Below are 19,479 nucleotides of genomic sequence, written 5' to 3' on the forward strand. Positions count from 1 at the left end.
GCCACCTCACTTGTCATATCGACATGCAGACAGCTCTGTCATATCTGTCGATGCATTTAAAACGACCTTAACGAGATAAATATTATTCGTTCGTTAAAATTAATGAGGTCAGTAATTATAAGTAAACAGCCATCACGCACAGTATAGTGGTTATGTGGTGGTCAAAAGCATGCGATCTACAATTTTTCATGTGTGGCAGTTTCTTTGTTTCGCTGAGGAAAAAACGTTCATTAAACATTAAAGCAATCTAAAGTGCAGGGTAGTCAAAAATGTGTGATCTACAATGCAGATTAGCAAAATGTGCAGGAATGTTTCTCTGAAGAAAACCACAAAACATCACAGAAACCTAACGGTGTTTCGATGCAGTTTTGCATTGTCAGGCTTACAGGCAGGGACAGTATAAGTATTCCTGCTGCACTTCACCACGTGCTCTGAGAAGAGGCGGATTCCTGCAGCTGTGGAGCACGGCTGTCCCGCCACCTGCGCCACACCCATGCTGCTCGGTGCTGATTGGCCTTTGCGTTGCATTTCTGCACATGCGTTCCTCCACCTCACTCAGCTTTACCCATAACATGGATGCTGCTCCATTTCGGGGGTCTGATTTGTTAGTGCCGCCCCGTCAAAGCAAAGTCAGCTACGAATAATTTATTGAAGGATTAACTTATTTGAAACAAACCGCATGCTGTCAGGAGTACTGCAACTCGGCGACTCCCTTCCCAGCTGGGGACTCAGCGGGAATGGAGGTGGCTAATTGGCCAGCAGACTGACCAATCAAATACCTCGATGACTCATAGCCAGAGTACATGTAGGTCCCCATACAGATAATGGCAAGAGAACAGAGGTGAGAACACAGGAGCCAAAGGTAGGTTTTTAAAACCGCTTTGGTATCAAACTATTTAGAGGGCAGACTGTCATGGCGGGCAGAATTTTCCCTAGATTGTGTGCGTGGTGTGTTGGGGGGGCAGGGAGGGGGGAAGTATCAGTTCAGAGTTTAATGACAATAATAATGCTGCAGTAGAAACTGGCAATGGAACGTATAATGGATAAAATAATGACTGAGCCTTTACACCAGAAGAATGTAACACTATGAATTCGCAGCATAATTACAATGACGAACGGTGGGTTCAAATTACATGGAATTTGGGAGGGAAAGTGATAAGCCATGGCTGAGCTGAAACAATCCCAGTACCGGGGGGTGAACTGAGTTACCTGCTACTGGACTTTTTTAAGGTGGGGGACCTAAGAGGGTCATAATTTATCATTGGGGATTTTATCATTACCCAATGATATGTTTTCAATCGTTGAGTGACAGGGCAGTGGAAATTCCAGGAACCAATCAGCTTTCAGTTGGGGCCAGCTCCCCTGTGCCCCCACCCCTTTATGCACCCATGCATCATCTATAGCACTCGGATCCATCAGCCAGGTAAACATCTCTCTGGGGGGGGGGGGGTTGATGGGGCATTAGCCCAGCGAACTCAGAGCCCATTGAACAATCCCACCCACCCGGTTTGCAAGTCCACCCTGCACCCTGCAGCCATGCTCACATAGACTGGGGGGGGGGGGGGATGCTGGAATGTTCCCATGCCTCAGCACCTGCAAGCTCAAAAATTAAAAAAAAAAAAAAAAAAACGGAAGCAAACATCTAGGTCTCACAGACAGCCAAATGTTTTTAGATTTTATCTCCAAAGTTCCGTTCAGTATAAAGATGTGGATGAGGATTTCAGCAGATACCAAAAAGACACTGTGTGGAAATTCTACAGTGGTTCTGACCAGCAACTCTGTCCTTTTTAGGGAAAAAGCTATCGTGATCAAAAGATAAAGAGACTCTGATTTTGAGTCTGCCAACTGATCTTGTACACTCACATCCAGCAACAGATCACATTACAGTATGAGTGAGATATTTAATGGTAAATGAATATACACAAAGGAAAGGTAAAGGAATATGAACAACTGACCCCTGCAGGGAATTTCTGTAGCCCTTAACGGGGTAAATTTACCAAAACTGCTCTTACATAAAATTAAAATAAAATAAAATAACCATCCCATCCTTTCCTAGCAATTGCCTATTAAATCAAGGTCACGGTGATCCAGAGCTTATTCCAGGAAGCACAGGGTGCAAGACTCCGGAATACCACGTGGTGGTCTGTGTGTTTGTGTCTGTCTCACACACAAATACCTGAATACCACGTGGCGGTCTGTGTGTTTTTGTCTGTCTCACACACAAATACCTGAATACCACGTGGTGGTCTGTGTGTTTGTGTCTGTCTCACACACAAATACCTGAATACCACATGGCGGTCTGTGTGTTTGTGTCTGTCTCACACACAAATACCTGAATACCACGTGGCGGTCTGTGTGTTTGTGTCTGTCTCACACACATATACCTGAATACCACGTGGCGGTCTGTGTGTTTGTGTCTGTCTCACACACAAATACCTGAATACCACGTGGCGGTCTGTGTGTTTGTGTCTGTCTCACACACAAATACCTGAATACCACGTGGCGGTCTGTGTGTTTGTGTCTGTCTCACACACATATACCTGAATACCACGTGGTGGTCTGTGTGTTTTTGTCTGTCTCACACACAAATACCTGAATACCACGTGGTGGTCTGTGTGTTTGTGTCTGTCTCACACACAGTAGAAATTCACCTGAACTGCACTTATTCAGTCTATTCAGGGGAAAAACACATAAACACAAACACACTCAGACACACAGAGGGCCAGAACTGAACACACAGCCTCCATGCTGTCCCATCTAGCTGTCGAAAAGTATGGACCAGCTCATTTATCACTTTAAAAATAGAGCCTTTCAAAATTGTAGGTCACTCTGGGTAAATATTTACTAAGCACATTTACTGAGCAGATAAAGCAATTTTCCGCAATTACATGCGGTGTAAACACCGAGATTATGATTGAAAATTAAGTCAAGTGTCATCAAATCTGAACACAATAACAGCTGAAAATAGTGAACACCCCCCATCCCCCCACTGGTACACCGCAAGGTCATGTTGGGTACAGTCTGTATTTTTGGTCATTAACCCACAGAAAATGGAGCGCGCGCTTTCATTTCCTCGCACTACCACCAGGGGATGCGGGGGGGGGGGACCTTCACCAGAGGGTCCTTTAACGTGAGGCCAGTTTGACGAGGCGTCGAGTCGCTGTTTCCATGGCAACCGATATAGCGAGAAAACATACTTCTGGTATATTCATCGTCACCCGTCTTCGATGCTCGGTGACCAACCTGAATGCGTTGGGGTGCCTCACAAGGCCTGTGTGATATGCCCCCCCCACACACCCAATGCTCCACTATTTTGCACCTACTTCAGTGGTTCACCTGCGAGCTGGAGGGATAATGAAGATTAATTGTGGAGATTAGCCTCCCACCCTGCTATGTGAGTGCTGGGAGGCCTGGAGCTGGGTTATCGGACCCTGTAAGGGGGGGGGCGGGGGGTGCTCATCACAAGAAGCACATTCACCCCCACACAAAGAGCAGGGAGGGGGGGGGGGCAAAGCCTGCAGTTTCACCCTGACCATGCGTCTGGAAACGTGCAACTTTAGCACGAAAAATGACGAGCCGAACAGGCCATGGGCTACAGAGGGGTGCAGACTGGTCTGCTGCCCCTAACCCTGAGACACGGGGGCTGCAGGACCTGCCCGCCCTGCAGCATCATGCGCAGCGTGCGGATGGAGAGGCTGCTGCCATGGCGATATGTCGCCGGGAGGTGGTGACCTTTATGGTTACTTGGTAGCCAGTCGCTACTCTGGTGTCCACTGTCCAGTATTTCTTATTAAACACAAATGTAAATAGTATTTAATTCTTTTTTTAATTGAGCTACATCGCACTACTGTAATGACCAGTAACACAGTCTTTATTTTCTAGCCTATTTTCACCAATATCTCTGCTCAGACATATTGAAGATGATTATACACATTGTATTATGGGAGCTCAACTGGGAATCAATGGGCTTCTAGAAAAGTCAGTACGCCCATGCAGCCATTATCCAATCACCTTCTCAGCACAGTGTTCGCGGCGATTTGTACTAATACAAAATAACGATATGAAAAAAAAAATCCTGTAAATGGAGCTGTTATTGAAGTTACTGAAAGTTAAGTTACTGCCATTGCCTGAGGTGTGGTATTGCAATAACGAAAAGGGTCAAACCTAAATAACCAATAAAAATCTCTCCTAAATAGTTTTATATCCTTTGAACACTTCCTAGTCTGCCCTATTGATGGAGCTTTCATTTCCACCTTTGCACATGATGGCAGTTATCTGTACCCTTGCGAAGGAATCCATCACCGACGTCCGCTAACCCCATGGAGGAAACCTCATTTAGAGTCTCCTCCTCTGACGGCCTGCTTGCGCTGAAAACATCCTGACCTCGCTGCGGCAGGAAGATTCGCGCTTCCTGTGCGTTCAGAATGGGTGTCAACCCCTCCACTAGGGGGCACCGTGGAGAAGTTCCCCCTAAGGGCATACCCTTTAATGTTTAATTTGGATTCATTCATCCCCCCAAATAAATAGACTATTGCATTTAAATAATTAGTTGTGCCCCCCCAATATCAAGCTCTCTCCACGAGTATTGCTTCCCGCCTCCTCCCGGGAGATGGCTGACGGTAAACTATTATTTTTTAATTGGTACTGCTTCCGCTCGGCGACAGCAGGAACTGGGAGCATCATGAGTCACATGGCATGGGTCTGGGTGCCTCAGCTGGACGCGGAGCAGGGGGGTGGGGGGTGCGAGCCAGCGAGCCAGCCTTCTGTGTGAGTCCGTGACAGCATGAGCGGCCCGAGGGATCACAGAGCCGCGGGGAGGAAGCTGGAAGAGGCTGGCTGTGAGAAGCTGTGTCCCCGAAGGTCAGGATGGTAGGGGGTACAGGAACACTCTGGAGGGCATACACACACACACACACACACACACACACACAGCTTGCCCATCATGACTGCAAATCTCTTTTGCCATTGGCTGCACAGCCACGCAACATGAAAGCTGGAAAGGAATGATTTTTAAGGAAGGGGGCATAAGAGGGGCCGTAATTCATACAGATGGGGCGACCTTATCATTAGCCAATGTTATGTTGTGAAATGGTGATAAGTGAGGGGGCACTCGAGCAGCCAAGCAGCTGTCAGCTGGGGCCAGCGCCCCTTAGGCCCCGCCCTCGTACCTGCCCCTGGATGCTGGGATGACACTGACCAGAACGAATGGAATTTCTTACCCTATTTTAATCAGGCAGCTCATTTTAAAATCCTCTGCACAGACTTCCCAAAATGTCACGTTAAAAGTGACTGGTAGAGAGCGTTTGCCACTGAGAACACAAGTGTGCAAATGAAGTCTGTGATATGACTGAACATTTGGAGGTAAGTCTTCATAATTCTGCGAAAACAGTAGCGTTTAATTTTAACATTTAATTTTCCTGTTACTGGTGCGGAGTGAGCATAAATTTACCTTTTTTTCTGCCAGAACAATTTTAAATAACACGAACACTGAATGTGTTTAACCCATATCAATTTGCAGAATGAAAAAGAACTACATTCAAAGGCACTTTTTCATCACTATGAGGCAAAGCCTCTGCCTGGTTACTAAGCAGCAGCTACACCGCGGCGGACGTCGCGCATGGGTGCGCATGACCTCCCGCAGGCCGACAGGTGCCCGAGCCCGCCGACACCGGCTAAGGGCCTGCACTTCTGGCCCCGAGGTTAAAGCTGCCATTCTCGTGAAAGAGCATCGCTGTGTCTTTGAACCGCGAGCCGTGGAGACCGTTTTGGGTCAAGATGTCTGCCACACAGCAGAGTACCGCGGCGTGATAACGATTCCCGGCACGCCGCCCTCGGTTTCTGACGTGCCGCAGGACTGCTGCGTCTCCTCAGCACCTCCTTGGAGCTGCATCTGCGACCTTGCTGGGGTCGAAGCAGTTAACAGCTGAGCGGCACCGCGACCAGATGCTGGTCGTTCTCTTTGGTAAAACGGCAAAAGTTGGAAAAGCTGTAGGCTAACTCTCCCGCTATGCTAATACATCACACTGGGGCAGGTGGACAGGCCGCCCAAGCAGAGGTGAGACTTTCCCTGCTACCCAAGGCAGCTGATAACTGCACAGCTTGTCACTGTTCAGTCATCGCTGCCCCCCCCCCCCCACCCCCAACATGCACACATCTCCTCTGAGCCTGGTGTATTCGGCCTTGTTAACAAAAAAATACATACCTCCTGCATTTAACAGCGTCAGTACTTTATCATTCATACTTAAAAATATGTATATTTTGAGCATTTGTTAAAATAAAAACATACAATTTTTTTTTTTTATATTTTGGGTATTTACCAAAAACAAAAGAAGAAAAGAAAAGAAAATTATGTTCCAAGCTTCCCTGTGATTCTGCTCCCTGATTAAGTCTCATAACAAAGGCAGTGCTGGTTATAGACAACAATATCCGACTGGTCCTAGCGATCGATACATAGCCGGTGACCCGGAAAAGCACCGAAAAGTCAAACCCGCGGGGGTCTGGATCCATTTAAATGTCTGTCCCTGTGGTTTACTGGAATGCTGGGATCTTAGCTTCCCAAAAAAACGAAGAAGAGCCTTGCGCTACGCTTCCGGACACATGGCGTCTCAAAAGATTTCCCGGGTCTCTGTTTACGTCAAGGGTCTGACTTTTCCCTGAGTGTAACATCTGACAGAAGACTGATTCTCTGATATACACCACCTCGGACAATAAGGCTGCGCTGTACACTCATTACTTTTGTGCTACAGCTGTTCAAAAAGATAAAATAAAAACTCATCGCTGCCTGGTTTGACCCATTTCCGTGGCTCTCGATAAAAAGCTGCATAGCATTTGGGATGATAACACATTTTAATGGAATTGTCCAACCCGAACAGGCAAAGACATCAATGCACAGCAGATGACAGAGATCTGGTTATGTTTAATTTCATCAGAAGGCCTGTATGTAGCGATAGCTGATTCGATTAAAACTATGCTTTACCAGGCAACATACACTAGATAATGTTAAATTAGACATAGTTCGAAATAAAAACGGCAGAAAACGTAAAAATGACAAACTGCTCAGCTGTGTTCTGTGTTTGCCCTAATGAAGACGTCACTGAAGGAGCATTTCAGGCAAATCTGCGGAATCTGTTGACATGTATTTAAACTGCCAGCCGTCAGAACCTTCGAACTTCATAGGTAATTTTATTCACGACATCGGTTTGTTTAGTTGAATCATCTCTCCGCTGATACCTCCACCTTCCCTGGATTCACTCGCTGTGGTGTTACCTAATGCTACAGTGAGCTGCTTGCAAACAGAACGAGTCCAGGCTTAAGAAAACACCATCAAATATATTTTGGTTAATAAAAAAAATATATATATCACCATATCAGCCAAGTAAGGGGACCTCCAACTTAATGCAATTGTTGGAGTTCAAACTTTTTTTTATCGGAGGATTGGCGTCAGCATGTAGCTCTATGGACAATATCTTAACCATTCTCTGAAAAAATGGATCATATAATTGATGCTCAATACCTGAAGAGTATGTGGCCATAGTGTTTTACTTAATTTCCACATCAGCACCGCAACATACAGTCAATTCCAAATAAAATGTAAATACAACCGATCCGATTCAGAGCCTTTACGGTCATTATACTATTACAATGACATGCTATCTCTCTAAAAGCAATGTAATAAGTAAAGAAAGCAATGGTTCAATAAATATACGCTTTCAGTATATGATATACAATATCACCGCAGTGGTGTCATTAGTGTTTAGAGTAGTGATCATTCAGGAGGGCATATTTACAGGATACTATCACTGGGTACATGTGATATACCTGTGGAAAGTAAACAATCTACAGCTCCATGAATTTATAAGAGAATTGTACTTAGGACAATAGCTAATATAAAATTTCAATTCCATATGTAACCTATACCACTGAATCCAGCTTAAGAGATGCATCCATTAGCCACAGGATGGTTGAGTTCTGCTTGTGGTGTGGTGCATCTGGGCAAATGATAGATGACAAGCAGTTTATTCAGTATCGATAATCTCCAACAATACTCTGCAACTTTACCCTAAAAGTCAGTGCTATTTGGTTTACGGGAAACGTGTTTGTCAGTTTAGTTTGTGCTTGGCTTGTGCAGGAATGACCACCAATTGACTGCAGCACATCGCCGTGTTGCGGAGATGTTCTTGCGGCATACAACGGCATGCGCTGATTCGATGGATGCGTCCATTTAATGCGATTTCCATGCAGGCACATACATAGACTACAGGTGCTGTGTGGCTCACATCAAACCAGAAAGAAGTCATTGGAGAAATGCCCTGCCCTCCTCTCTAAACACCGCAGCGTAGTAGAGGTTTGCAGGAAGCCTTATTTTCCCCTCATTTACACTCAACCAAGGTCTGTGTAATCAACAAAACACAGGCCATGGGAATTATGGTATACAGACAAACGGTGTGGAGAAAAACTATTTCAGATAAAGGCCCACAAAGCAAAGTTCAAAACAATATGAAGCAAAGAGTAACTCATGCATCATTGCAAGCTGCCCAGAAATCGTGGTTCAAAGGTCAAGATGAGAATATATATTTTTTTTTATTATTAAAACTTTCCCCAAATAGAATCTCCACCTAAATGTGGGTTTAAAGAGGGAACGGGTATGCAAATAAGATTGGTCATGCACATTTACATAACCTCCTTATACCAACAACCAGCCCACTTGATAAACTCGCATAGGTACATTACAGAATGTGTCAACACACTACAGTGCTGAAACGTCTCTCAAGGCCTGCATGGGACGGCTAGCAGCAGCTGACCCTCAAAGAATCCTCACATTCTGTGGCAAAATCATATATATTAAGAGGAACCCAGAGATGCTTGTTTTGATTTTGCGGCGGGGAAAATGTGCAAGGAGATCTAAATTACGTTACATGTCACCTGAAAACACCTACTTTTGGAAGAAAGAAATTTGCTTATTACGTTGTGACAATTAAGACGGGCAATTGTTCAAGATGACTAAGGTCACGGCTCTATTCCGCAATACTAATGATGCGTAAGAATTATTGGAAAGGGCTGTTTTAGAAAGGATTGGTGTGACTGATATGCGTTACTTATGGCTGAAATAACCGAAAGGAAGGCTGTAGATACTCTAGTTTGGTATCAGTCGCTACTCAAGTTGTTAATCATAAGGATCCATATCAATGAATCACCTGTTTACTTGAACTAACATCAAACAGGCCATACATCTTGAGGCATTTCGCATAAGCTGGAGTGGGGAGCCTGACGCATGGAGGTGTGGGGGCGGGTTTTTTGGGATGACCTCTCAATCAGCCAATAAGAGTGGATCCCCAGGACTGGAGCTGAGAACCACTGTTTTATTACTGGCTGATTGAGAGGTCACTGCAAAAACCCAAACTCACACCCGCCCTCCATGGAACAGGTCCCCCACCCCTGGTTTAGAGTAAAGTCTGAAGAGGGAGGATGTTATAGGTTCGAATCCAAAGCAAACACCCGTATTAGGCTAAGTGAAGCTGTTAACCCGGAGCACTGCAGAAGTTACAGAGTTGTATATTGAGACAATATATAAGCTTTGCAAGCCACGCTGGAAAACACTGTCTGCTAAGCAGATCGATAATAATGGCAATGGCATTGGCTTTTCAGCGTGTAGCCGTTCGGTTCGCCCTGCCACCCACACACTCAGATGTTGCACTACTACCGCACATATCGGCATAGATGAAGCTGTACTCCATTCTCCGAAACGGCAAACGAGCGCTTGAGAATTGGGGGGGAAAATAAACGTTTACGAGCACGTCAGCGGGGCCCTGAGAAATGCGTATGCGGAATGAGAGAGGAATTACATTACACCTCAGGTGATGGGCCGACGTGGTCGAGACATTTGTGTTGCTGCTCCGCTCATCTGGTTAGTAGAATTTGATTCAATGCATCTGGCAGCAGAACAACAGCTGGAGAGTCAGCGATGGGCCGGGACCAACGTGGCAGCGCCGCAAGAGCCTGCATCGACGACGGATATGTGGGCTTAATGAATTTGGAAAGCAGAGTCCCAGTGAAACACAAACTTCGCTAGATAGGTCTAACCATGTAATGCAAGTGTAACACAACTGACACGTTTATTTGAGTCGAAAAGCCGAGCTGAAGATTCAAAGGGCCTTTAGTATTCCCGGAGTTACCTGGGAGTGAACAAACTCTTGCTGTAAAGGAATGCCCACAAAATAAATGAGCACCCCTACGTTTTTACCTCCAGACAAGATTGGTAAGCTAGTGTCACAAGGTGGCAGCAGGGGGCGTAGCGGTGAAAGAATGAGAGCTAACTGCCCATTAATACCCCAGGGGTTGCATCACTTGAACAAAGAAGCTAAATCCTAGTGCCTATTCTAAAAAAAGCATAAAACTAAAGAATTATACTGGCTATATGTTTACCATTACAAACACTCATTTTACAAGGAAGACAGACCATGTTGGAATGGGATGCATCGACGATAAGACAGGAACCCCCCTAAGGAAAAGGATCTTTATGTTATCCACGTTATAACTCAGGCTGCAGGCTCTCTTACTAGGATATATTCTCACTTGCAATACTACATGCTACTTCTCTCATAACCGACTGCTCCTACTGCTGTTTGTATTACTGTAAGAGCAACAAGAAAATCATTCATACGTTCCCCTCATAGATTTGCTTCTTGCCTTAAAGGTATTGAGGTCAAAATATAATGCCTTGTAGCGGATTTGTATAAGTCTGAAGTCTGTTTCCAACAGGAAGGGGAAAACAGTCCATTCACAACTGGTATGGGGCATTTGGCAAAACACACTTTTTTTATAATGAGAAAACTCGTTGCCCATCATTTTCAAGAGCCTTAATTATGTAACAAACAATACTTGCTTTCACCATGAAAACAAATCACATCAGCTACATTCAGTCTCTTTGACAGCTATATTCAAAAATACAGCTAGTAATGTTAGTAACTTGGAATACACCAACAGCTACATTTGATCCTTTTCAGTTCACCAAGGAATTTAAAAATGATTTTCAGCATCAGTATAGCCCCCCAAAAAGCAACGATTCAAGTTTATATTTTGGGAGCATAATAGTTTTCTGTGTGATTATTGACAGAAATGCTTCACATGCCCATTTCATCAGAGGTCTTTCTGACTTGTCAAAAAGTGAGGACAGTTAAAGGTGCCTAATAATAAAAATAATAAAAAACGTAACAAAAGCCTTGAACACAGAATTATTTAATATCAGTTTCTGTAGGAACATACAACACCCCCAAAAAACTAAAACGAAAAACGCAAGAAAGATGCTGTGTGGTTGAAAGTAAAGGAAGGCACAAGTGTTTCATACTTAAGGTCAGGCGTGATGAAGATCCCTCCCAGACGTAATGAGGTGTAACCCCCATTCCGCCCCCAGACCTTCATCCATAGGACTAACCTCCCACTTACCTTCTAAACAGCACGTCCTCCACAGTCCCGAATGGGTCATGACCTCCTCGTTCTTCTTACTGGTCTCATTCTCGCTCACCGTCTTGATCTTACAGACGCCGCGGGAGTAGAGCCAGTAGTCCGTGCCCACCGCTATAGTCATCAGGCTAAAGGCGGCAAAAGCGCCCACGGTAGTCAGTAACATCTGAACCCCGCGGTCGAACAGACCCATGTTCCCGCATTCCATGAAAGGGGGGCCCCCTTTCCTCTTGACGTATAGGAAATAAATATTTGTAAATTTGCGGGACCACACAAAACCGAAAAAACGGGGCGCCTTCGGCTGGAAATGGGGAGAGGGGCGAGGATGCTGTAGGAACCGTATGGTTGTGTTTGTGTGGGTGACAGCGAGGATCAGAAATGAGGAAGGGGTGTGTGCGTGTATATATAGGGTGTACTGAACACCCCAGCAGAGGACCGCTGTCTGCACACCGGCTTAAGTTATTTACCGCAAAACAGGCAGTAAAGGAGCTCGCAACAACCAGACACTTAACCGCTAGCCTATTTCTACATATACACTTTCTAGCGACTATTTCCGCGACTGCAAAAAAAAAAAAAAAAGAACGAAGCGTTCAGACTCCCTGTACGTGTCAAAGGTAAATAAAGAATAATCTTTAAAAGTCTGATGCAAATAAACTGCAGAGCGATCGCGCTAAAGGGGAAATGCACTATCGATTAATGATTAGTGACGTGAATGGCACGGCAGTGGAAATAAAGCATCGGTGCGTCTTTTTAGCAATCAGATCTAACACGTGTATGTTGGCGTATGTGCTGACCGGCATGTGTGCGGTACCGGTACCGGTACCGCCTGGAAAGCAGCGCAAACTGAGGAATAGGAAGGTGGGGGTGTGAGCTTACAGTGATGACATGCTCCCGTAGATTACAATTTTTTTTCCACAAAGCGTGTCAATTAACAATTTTATGGTTTTAAAAAAGAACGACGCTGGAGAATTATCTAGGCTGTATTACTTTTCGTTTTGCCTATGCGCCTAAAAAAATCACCTCCCCCCGGTTAGCGTATATTCCTAACCTAACTTATGCTGTTCATGCATCTCTCAGTATCTCTATGAATCTGCCTATTTACATTTATCTGACTATTAAATTAATGGAGAGATCAAGGGAACAAACGGGGACGGGTGTTGATGGGGGGTGGGGGGTAGGAAAATCTTTAAAAATGAACACACACACACAAACACACTAATAACTGCCCCGAATCAAGAATAAAGAAATTAGATAAATAACCAAGTTGCTAACGTATATCTGCCATATGAAATCATTTAAGAAATTGGCCAGTCCAGCCCAATAAAGAAATGAGCAAAGAAACGAGAAAATGAAGCAGTGGGGGAAATAAATGAAAATAACAACCGCTAGTTTTCCTTTTTCCTAAAATTCTGATCCCCAGTTTCCATATGTGGCCTCTATCTCGCAGAAGGTCTCCACCGAAAATGAGAATCTGCTGTCAAAAGAGGCGCCGACGACGATCCGAGCGGAGAGGGGAGCATCCAGCGACGCGAACCGAGCATCACTCGACATAGAGCCGCGCTGAAGATGAGGGCGAGCGGGGGGCGCCGCCGGAGCCGCTCCACGCCTGTCGTGCTGCCGTCGCCGGAGCTCGAGTATCCAAATCCGCGGCGCTTAAATCACACCCAGAACCGGAACCACAATAGACCCGCTTGCATAGCCCTTGCGCCATGTAAGATAAAAGTATGATGAATGAAAAAAAATATCAGAGGAAAAAATATATTAAAGAGGAAGCAAAATACAACAATCCTTTTTATGCCTCCTTTTTTTCTTGACTGTTCAGACAGAAGATGAGAGGTAGGGAGGGGGGTAGATGGTGGGAGGCTGAGGAAGAAAAAAATTACACAATCATAAGAAAAAGATCCACGCCACAGCACGCCAAGCTGACAGCACAGAGCGCGAGCGCGGCAGAGGGGGCGCAGATGGAAGCCAGTATATTCAGGTTATCGGTGCGAGCGCTACACATCTGATGTCCCCTCTCTCGGGCGATGGCTCTTCCCTTTCCAGTTTGCTGCTGGTGTGTTTAATTCCTCCGTTATTTCAGAATTTTTAATTTATTATTTTTTTAATGCATTCACGCGGACCGTGCGTGCCGCTCCTCCAGTGGATCCCAGCGCTGAAAGCTTGTTGCTGGATATACATTAAAGATTTTAATTCCGTTTTCGGGATGGGGGGGGGGGGGGGGGGGGGGGGCGGGGGTGGGGGAGCTGCTGGTGGTGGGACTGGTGATTGCTTGTGTATATGTATATAAAACGAAGGGTGTTGGGGTCAATAAGACCCGGTAAAAAGACGAGTGGTAAGTAGGTATTTATTTATATATTTGTTTTTATCAGGGATGACGGCGCCGCGTGTATGTCAGGGGGGAGCCGTTTTTAACATCCAGTGGGTTTCCCTCACTATTAAAATTTCATACTAATGTGTGTTCGGTCGTTACTTCTTCCTTGCCAAGTAATATTTTATGCCTGATTAAAAACATTATCAATTATTAGCAGACATATATAATATATTAAAGGTAAGACTGTAAGTCATTTTGGATTGCCAAAAAAATGACCATACGATTTATATAATTTACTATTGCGCAGCTGCTTCCCGAAAACAGTAGGAGAATTACGGGAGCAATTCGGGTTAAACACTTTGCTCAGAGGTATTATAGCTCGGGATGGGACTCGAACCAAGAGCCTACTTGCCAGATGACACCCAGCCGTCCAGGTGATCTGGCTGACTTCGTCTCGAGCGAAAGGCGAGGGTGTTTATCGCGACGCTTCCTAACTTTGCCTCGCCGCAGTCAGCCCGTAAAATCTGGGTCAGTGTCCAACAAAAGAAGAGAGACTTTGCTTGGCGTTCGTGCCGCCTTTCGTCCTTGTGTTCTAGGCCGAAAATGAAAGCGGTGAAACGCACCCCCCCCACACACACACACACACACACACAGACACACACGCGCGCGCGCGCACGATACCGTTATACTGTTGCTCAGTCGCATCCAAGCGCCCTGTCTCCCTCTTGCTTTGATACGACGCACTTACACTGACGTGAGTTTTGATGGGTTCTGTGGTGAAAGAAATTAGGGGGGAAGCCGGTCTGGAGATTACAGGCCCAGTAAAGCTTATGAAGGGTTTAGATTTTTCATTGGCTGAGAATTGCCAAAGCAGACTAGTATAAATATAAGCACAATGTGTGAGTCTGTAAACCTGCTGTGCTTTGCACAGGCTCCTGAAACTCGCGAATAACACGTGGCAGCTTATTTTACTTTTTGAATAAGCTTGAATTCAATATCAGACCAAGCCTGGGAACTCTAAAAAGGTGTCAGTCCAAATGTGCCACAATGACCCCCCCCCCTTAAATCCTCCCCCGCCGCCTGCTGCACCTCGTCGATTTGAATGTCAGACAAGCCCATGTCTATATTCATGCTAAAGCAGGGGTGGCATGGTGAGAGGCCTGCGTGTTCACACGCATTTAATCCATGCAGCAGATTCGCAATGCATGCCGCCGCTCATCGCATTGGCCCGCAGATCTCCTGCATGGTGCCCCTTCTCCCTAGCGTAGAGGACGTATTTAACATGCAGGTCTGCCTGTGGCCCTGGACCAGTCAGTGATACAGGACGGAGATTCAGAACATCCTGATGCGGACCCAGTAGGGAGCGGACAAGATCTTTGGGGGGGTGTGGGGGGGTGGCGACGGGGGCTGCATAACCTGCGCGGCATGAATCGGCACCCCCCCAACTGTGCCACGTCCTGGTGTGAATACCGTCCCATGTGGGGTCGAGCTTGCAATGTCGTTCTGCCCCCCCCCCCTCGCGCACTGAAAGACAAATTACGTGCACTGCGAAACAAGCAGAATGACAGAAATCCATCATAAAACACCCAAAAGGAAGTTGATAAACACACAAAAATGTTATTTATGCTGTTCTGGGCTCTTTGACGGAGGTGTACCCAAGGGCAGGGCCAATGTCACCAGCTGGAAGTTGATTGGCTCCTTCTCCTTTCAGTCACTGATCCAAAACATATCATTGACTAATAATAAGGTTGTTGTATGGATTATGGCCCCTCTTATCCTAGATCACCCCTGATCTCTGACACATGTGAAATAGACAGAACTTGACTCTATGTGAAGCACGGTACAGTAAAAGGATGCAAAAAATCTGATTACATGCTCAGCGATGCTGGGCTGCTATCACACACCTACCCCAGGGTTCTGCACCTCATCCGTATGGAAGGGAAGCACCGGTTCCACATCACACCTTGGAGCATCAGTCGTCTCCCACTGGCTGGGCTGTTTGGCTGGAACGCAGCGTGTCTGTCATTCCTGTACCTGCGCACAGCTTCCTTCGGGAAGGAGAGCTGGAGGGACAAGGTGCCATTAGCTAGATCACAGCCATCTCCTGAAAAATGAGCCGGACCGCCTCGCTGTTTGGCCCACGACTCCGCAGCTGGGTTGCCGCTAAACGCCAGTTGTCTCCCCATAAGGTAACGGATGGAGGTGCTCTAGGACCCAACAGGCTACTTTTATGATGATAAATCACACAGTGAGCAGCAGGGAAAATATTACAGCGGCTTTCCTGAATACTTTCCACTAAGTTTTACTTGTGAAAGTTGGCTTGTGTGCTTTGCCCGTTGCTTGTGTTTTTCTTATTACCTTCACCCGCTCGTTTGGGGAGACCTGGTTCTACGCCAGGGCTGCCCGGTCCTACTCCTGGAAATCTACCGTCCTGCAGAGCTCATGCAGATAAACAGGCCTGTCTGTAGCACTTCAGTATTAGAGCCAGCATAGCTTCAACATAGCTCACTCTAATACTGAGATGCTACAGAAGGGCTTGATTATCTGCATGTATCAGGTGTGTTAAATTAGTGCTGCACTAAAGCTCTGCGGGATGGTAGTTCTCCAGGAGCAGGGTTGGGTCTACACCACTGGTTCATGACCCAGCCTTTCTTCCCTACCAAGACAGGCCATATTCTTCTTCTGTTTCCTCAGCTACACACCTGATTTTACCTATTACCTCGATTTCTAGCTTCAGTTATACAAGTGGAGTCTCTGAGCTCTGAGATCATCACCTCAATTATCCTGATTGGCCCCTTAGGGGTTCCACTTGTTGGGATGTGAACCCTCAACCTTCCACAACAACCGAGCAGCCAGCCAATGGGGTCCATCACCCACCCGCAGGCCGAGCAGCAACATCAATCATGCATTGCTACTGGCAGGTTCCGGTGGGTAGCTGCTTCGTGTCCCTTTGTGTTCTTCCAGTCGCTCTGCGTTTAGTTCATTCATCGGAACCAAAAGCCCCAAACAGCCGCTGGGGGCACCCGATCACATGATGCAGTCGTGACTCGGAACTCATGAGTCACGGGGGCTACAGCAATACTCCCCCCCCAAAAGAAGACCAGCAATTACAAAGGCTCATATGTTATAAGTAGCCTTGCTTTGGCCTGGCTCTGCTTAACGACGCTGAGCATGATCCCCGTTCTCTGCGCCAGCCCCCCCACGACCTCTCTGGTTGGCACCCATCTTTTCATGGTTCAACTTTCGGTGGAGGCCCACAAGGGAGGACTAAGGGCACCATTGTAGCAAGGAAGCAAAAAAGAGAGAAGAGCTTGTGTCCAAAAACAATGGGGAAAACAGAGAGCCCAGTAATCAGCAAGGCCCCAGATGCACAGAAACCACCGGAAAGTGGCAGATCCGGTACTTCCGGCCATGAGAGTTCCAGCTCGCTGCATGACGGGGGCTCGACCCCTGCGCTGCGCCATCATTGGCCGTATCTGTGATGGGTGCTGACAACAAACCAGAGTTAAACCAATCAACGTGTCCCTTCACCTAATTAGCTAGACATGCTCAAGAATGCTATATTTTATCTATGTCCTTGCCCTTGTTAGACAGAGGCCTAATATTCGTCATCTGAAATCTTTAATTAGACAGTCTCTAGATGATGCCGAATTTCCAAAGCAATTCCGACGGATATAATTCATGTTGCGAAAACAGATGATCTTGGAGCAAGACTCCCTTTTATATGAGTTCTGCCGTTTAAAATCCCCATCGATTTCCGTTTATTACTGCATCCAGACACTCCATCTTGTACTCTCTGTCTGTGTCTTGCACATCTCGGCTGGGCCCCTTCCCCTAGGACCAGCCTCTCTGTAGCGATGGTCACGGATTTGCCCTGGCCGCACCCTGCCCCCCCACCCCACGTACTCAATACCACCGAAACTTTCTTCGGCTTCTCCCTTGCCCTGGGTATCCTCCCCCCAGGCTTTCGAGCCCAAGGAGACACCAAGGGCAACTCGCCCACCCCCCCTTAAAAAAAATGACCCTGTCCCCTCTGTGTGCCAGAACTGGGGCAGAATCGCGACAGCTCCGCGCGGTACGTTTCCGACCCATCTGGTGGCTCCAGGCGAGCTTTGAAAAGGAAGCAAGACGGAAACTTAAGATGCATTTCAAGGAGACAAAGGAGTACTTCAGCAGGGGGCACGCTGGTCAAATGTGAGTCGATTAAAACTGGGCTAAAGGGCTACATTTCACTTAGCAGCTCATGGTGGTTTAGCTTGCTGGCTAATTCTTGCCGCCTCATGCAGTATCCAGCCGCCTGAATGATCAGCGGAAGATCTGCAGTTTGAGTTCGCACACCTGCATCTGCGAGCATCTCTCCGGTTCCTGCTGGCAACATCGGGGTATGACCTTTGCTCAGCTCTTCCCCAGCAATGTCCGACTTTGTGTGTTCATCCAGGTCTGCTCACCACACCAGCCACCTCGGCTACCTGCTGACCAAACTGGACTCACAGACCACCCCCCCCCCTGCTAATTAGCTAAAGCAACCAGGAAATCAACTCTTGAGAGTTTAGAATGGAGAAAAAGCGTACTCCTAAGTTGAAAAAAATAATACTAATAAAAAAAAAAGAAGAAAACCCTTTGAAAGTTCCCCTGGCAGCTAATTGCACATGATTACTGGGAGTCCCCAGTCAAGCGCCTTCTCCAGGATCCCCGCTGTGCTGGAAGTGGACACCCCCCTCCTTCCATGGACGCCTAAACAGCGAGTCCCCCGACAGTCTCCTGCAAAGCGCCTCTGGGACCACCGGCTAATTTTATTTGATTCATTCATATTGGAGTAGCACAAACGAGGCTTTTGCCTTCCCTGCGCCGTATCCCCCTTGTGTTGCAGCCGGCGAGATGCAAGTTGAAAAGACATCAAGGCTGGGGCGATTTGTAATGAATCACTTCAGCTCAGTTCCTGTCCCAGCTCACTCCGAAGAGCTTAGGAAACATGTTCGGCAAAAACAGCAGCGTCATAAATGAACATAGCGGCGATTAATGTCCTGATGACCCTGCAGATATTCTCTCAGACACAGGGAAAGTGTCACCCCTGGGGTTTGGGCCTGGCACAATGGGCCGGCTTGACCTAGCGCATCCTTAAAGGGCAATAGACCCCCGTCATCACTGACTCCAGTTAACGCTGCAGAAGTACATTGTACCTAACTGCTGGAGTGTGTTAGAGCTGGATCTCAGTCAGGGCAGTAGCTAGACAACCCAGCCCCCCTGAGACAATCTTCCTTAACCTCACGGTGTTGCAATCCAGTCCCAGACAGTCCACATTTTTCTCCCTCCCAACTCCCAGGAAGCCTTGATCCTTGTGTCAAGCAATCAAGAATGAAGCAAACAATCAAGATCACCGAATCCCTGGTACTGGAAGCTGGGAAGGAACAAAAATGCGGGCTGTCTGGGACTCTCCAAGTACTGTGTTGAGAAACACTGGCTTAGGAAATGCAGACTTCTGACAACCCTGGAAAATTTCCCAAGAAGCACGAAACACACGTAGGATGGGACAGACGCCGATCACGGAGCAAACAACATGTGCAAATGCGAGACTCCAGACTGCCTAACCCTGTGTCCTTTGACTGTGAGAGGAAACCGGAGCACCCAGAGGAAACCCACTCAGACAGAGGGATCACATGGCCACATGGGGGGGGAGGGGATCGACCCCCCCATCTCAGAAAACG

The 19,479-nt window shown here is 46.8% G+C and overlaps 1 protein-coding gene across 1 annotated transcript in view; it reads right to left on the reverse strand.

Annotated features, from left to right (window-relative positions):
- Window positions 1-13,607, reverse strand: part of LOC125742008 (voltage-dependent calcium channel gamma-2 subunit-like) — a 61,269-nt gene extending 47,662 nt beyond the window's left edge. Inside the window, 1 exon segment of the mRNA XM_049013587.1 lies at window positions 11,443-13,607. Within this exon segment, the coding sequence (XP_048869544.1) occupies window positions 11,443-11,668 (226 nt within the window). The 5' untranslated portion in view covers window positions 11,669-13,607.
- Window positions 13,608-19,479: the final 5,872 nt, after the last annotated feature.

Source organism: Brienomyrus brachyistius, chromosome 5, assembly GCF_023856365.1.
Source record: "Brienomyrus brachyistius isolate T26 chromosome 5, BBRACH_0.4, whole genome shotgun sequence".
Classification (NCBI taxonomy): Eukaryota; Metazoa; Chordata; class Actinopteri; order Osteoglossiformes; family Mormyridae; genus Brienomyrus; species Brienomyrus brachyistius.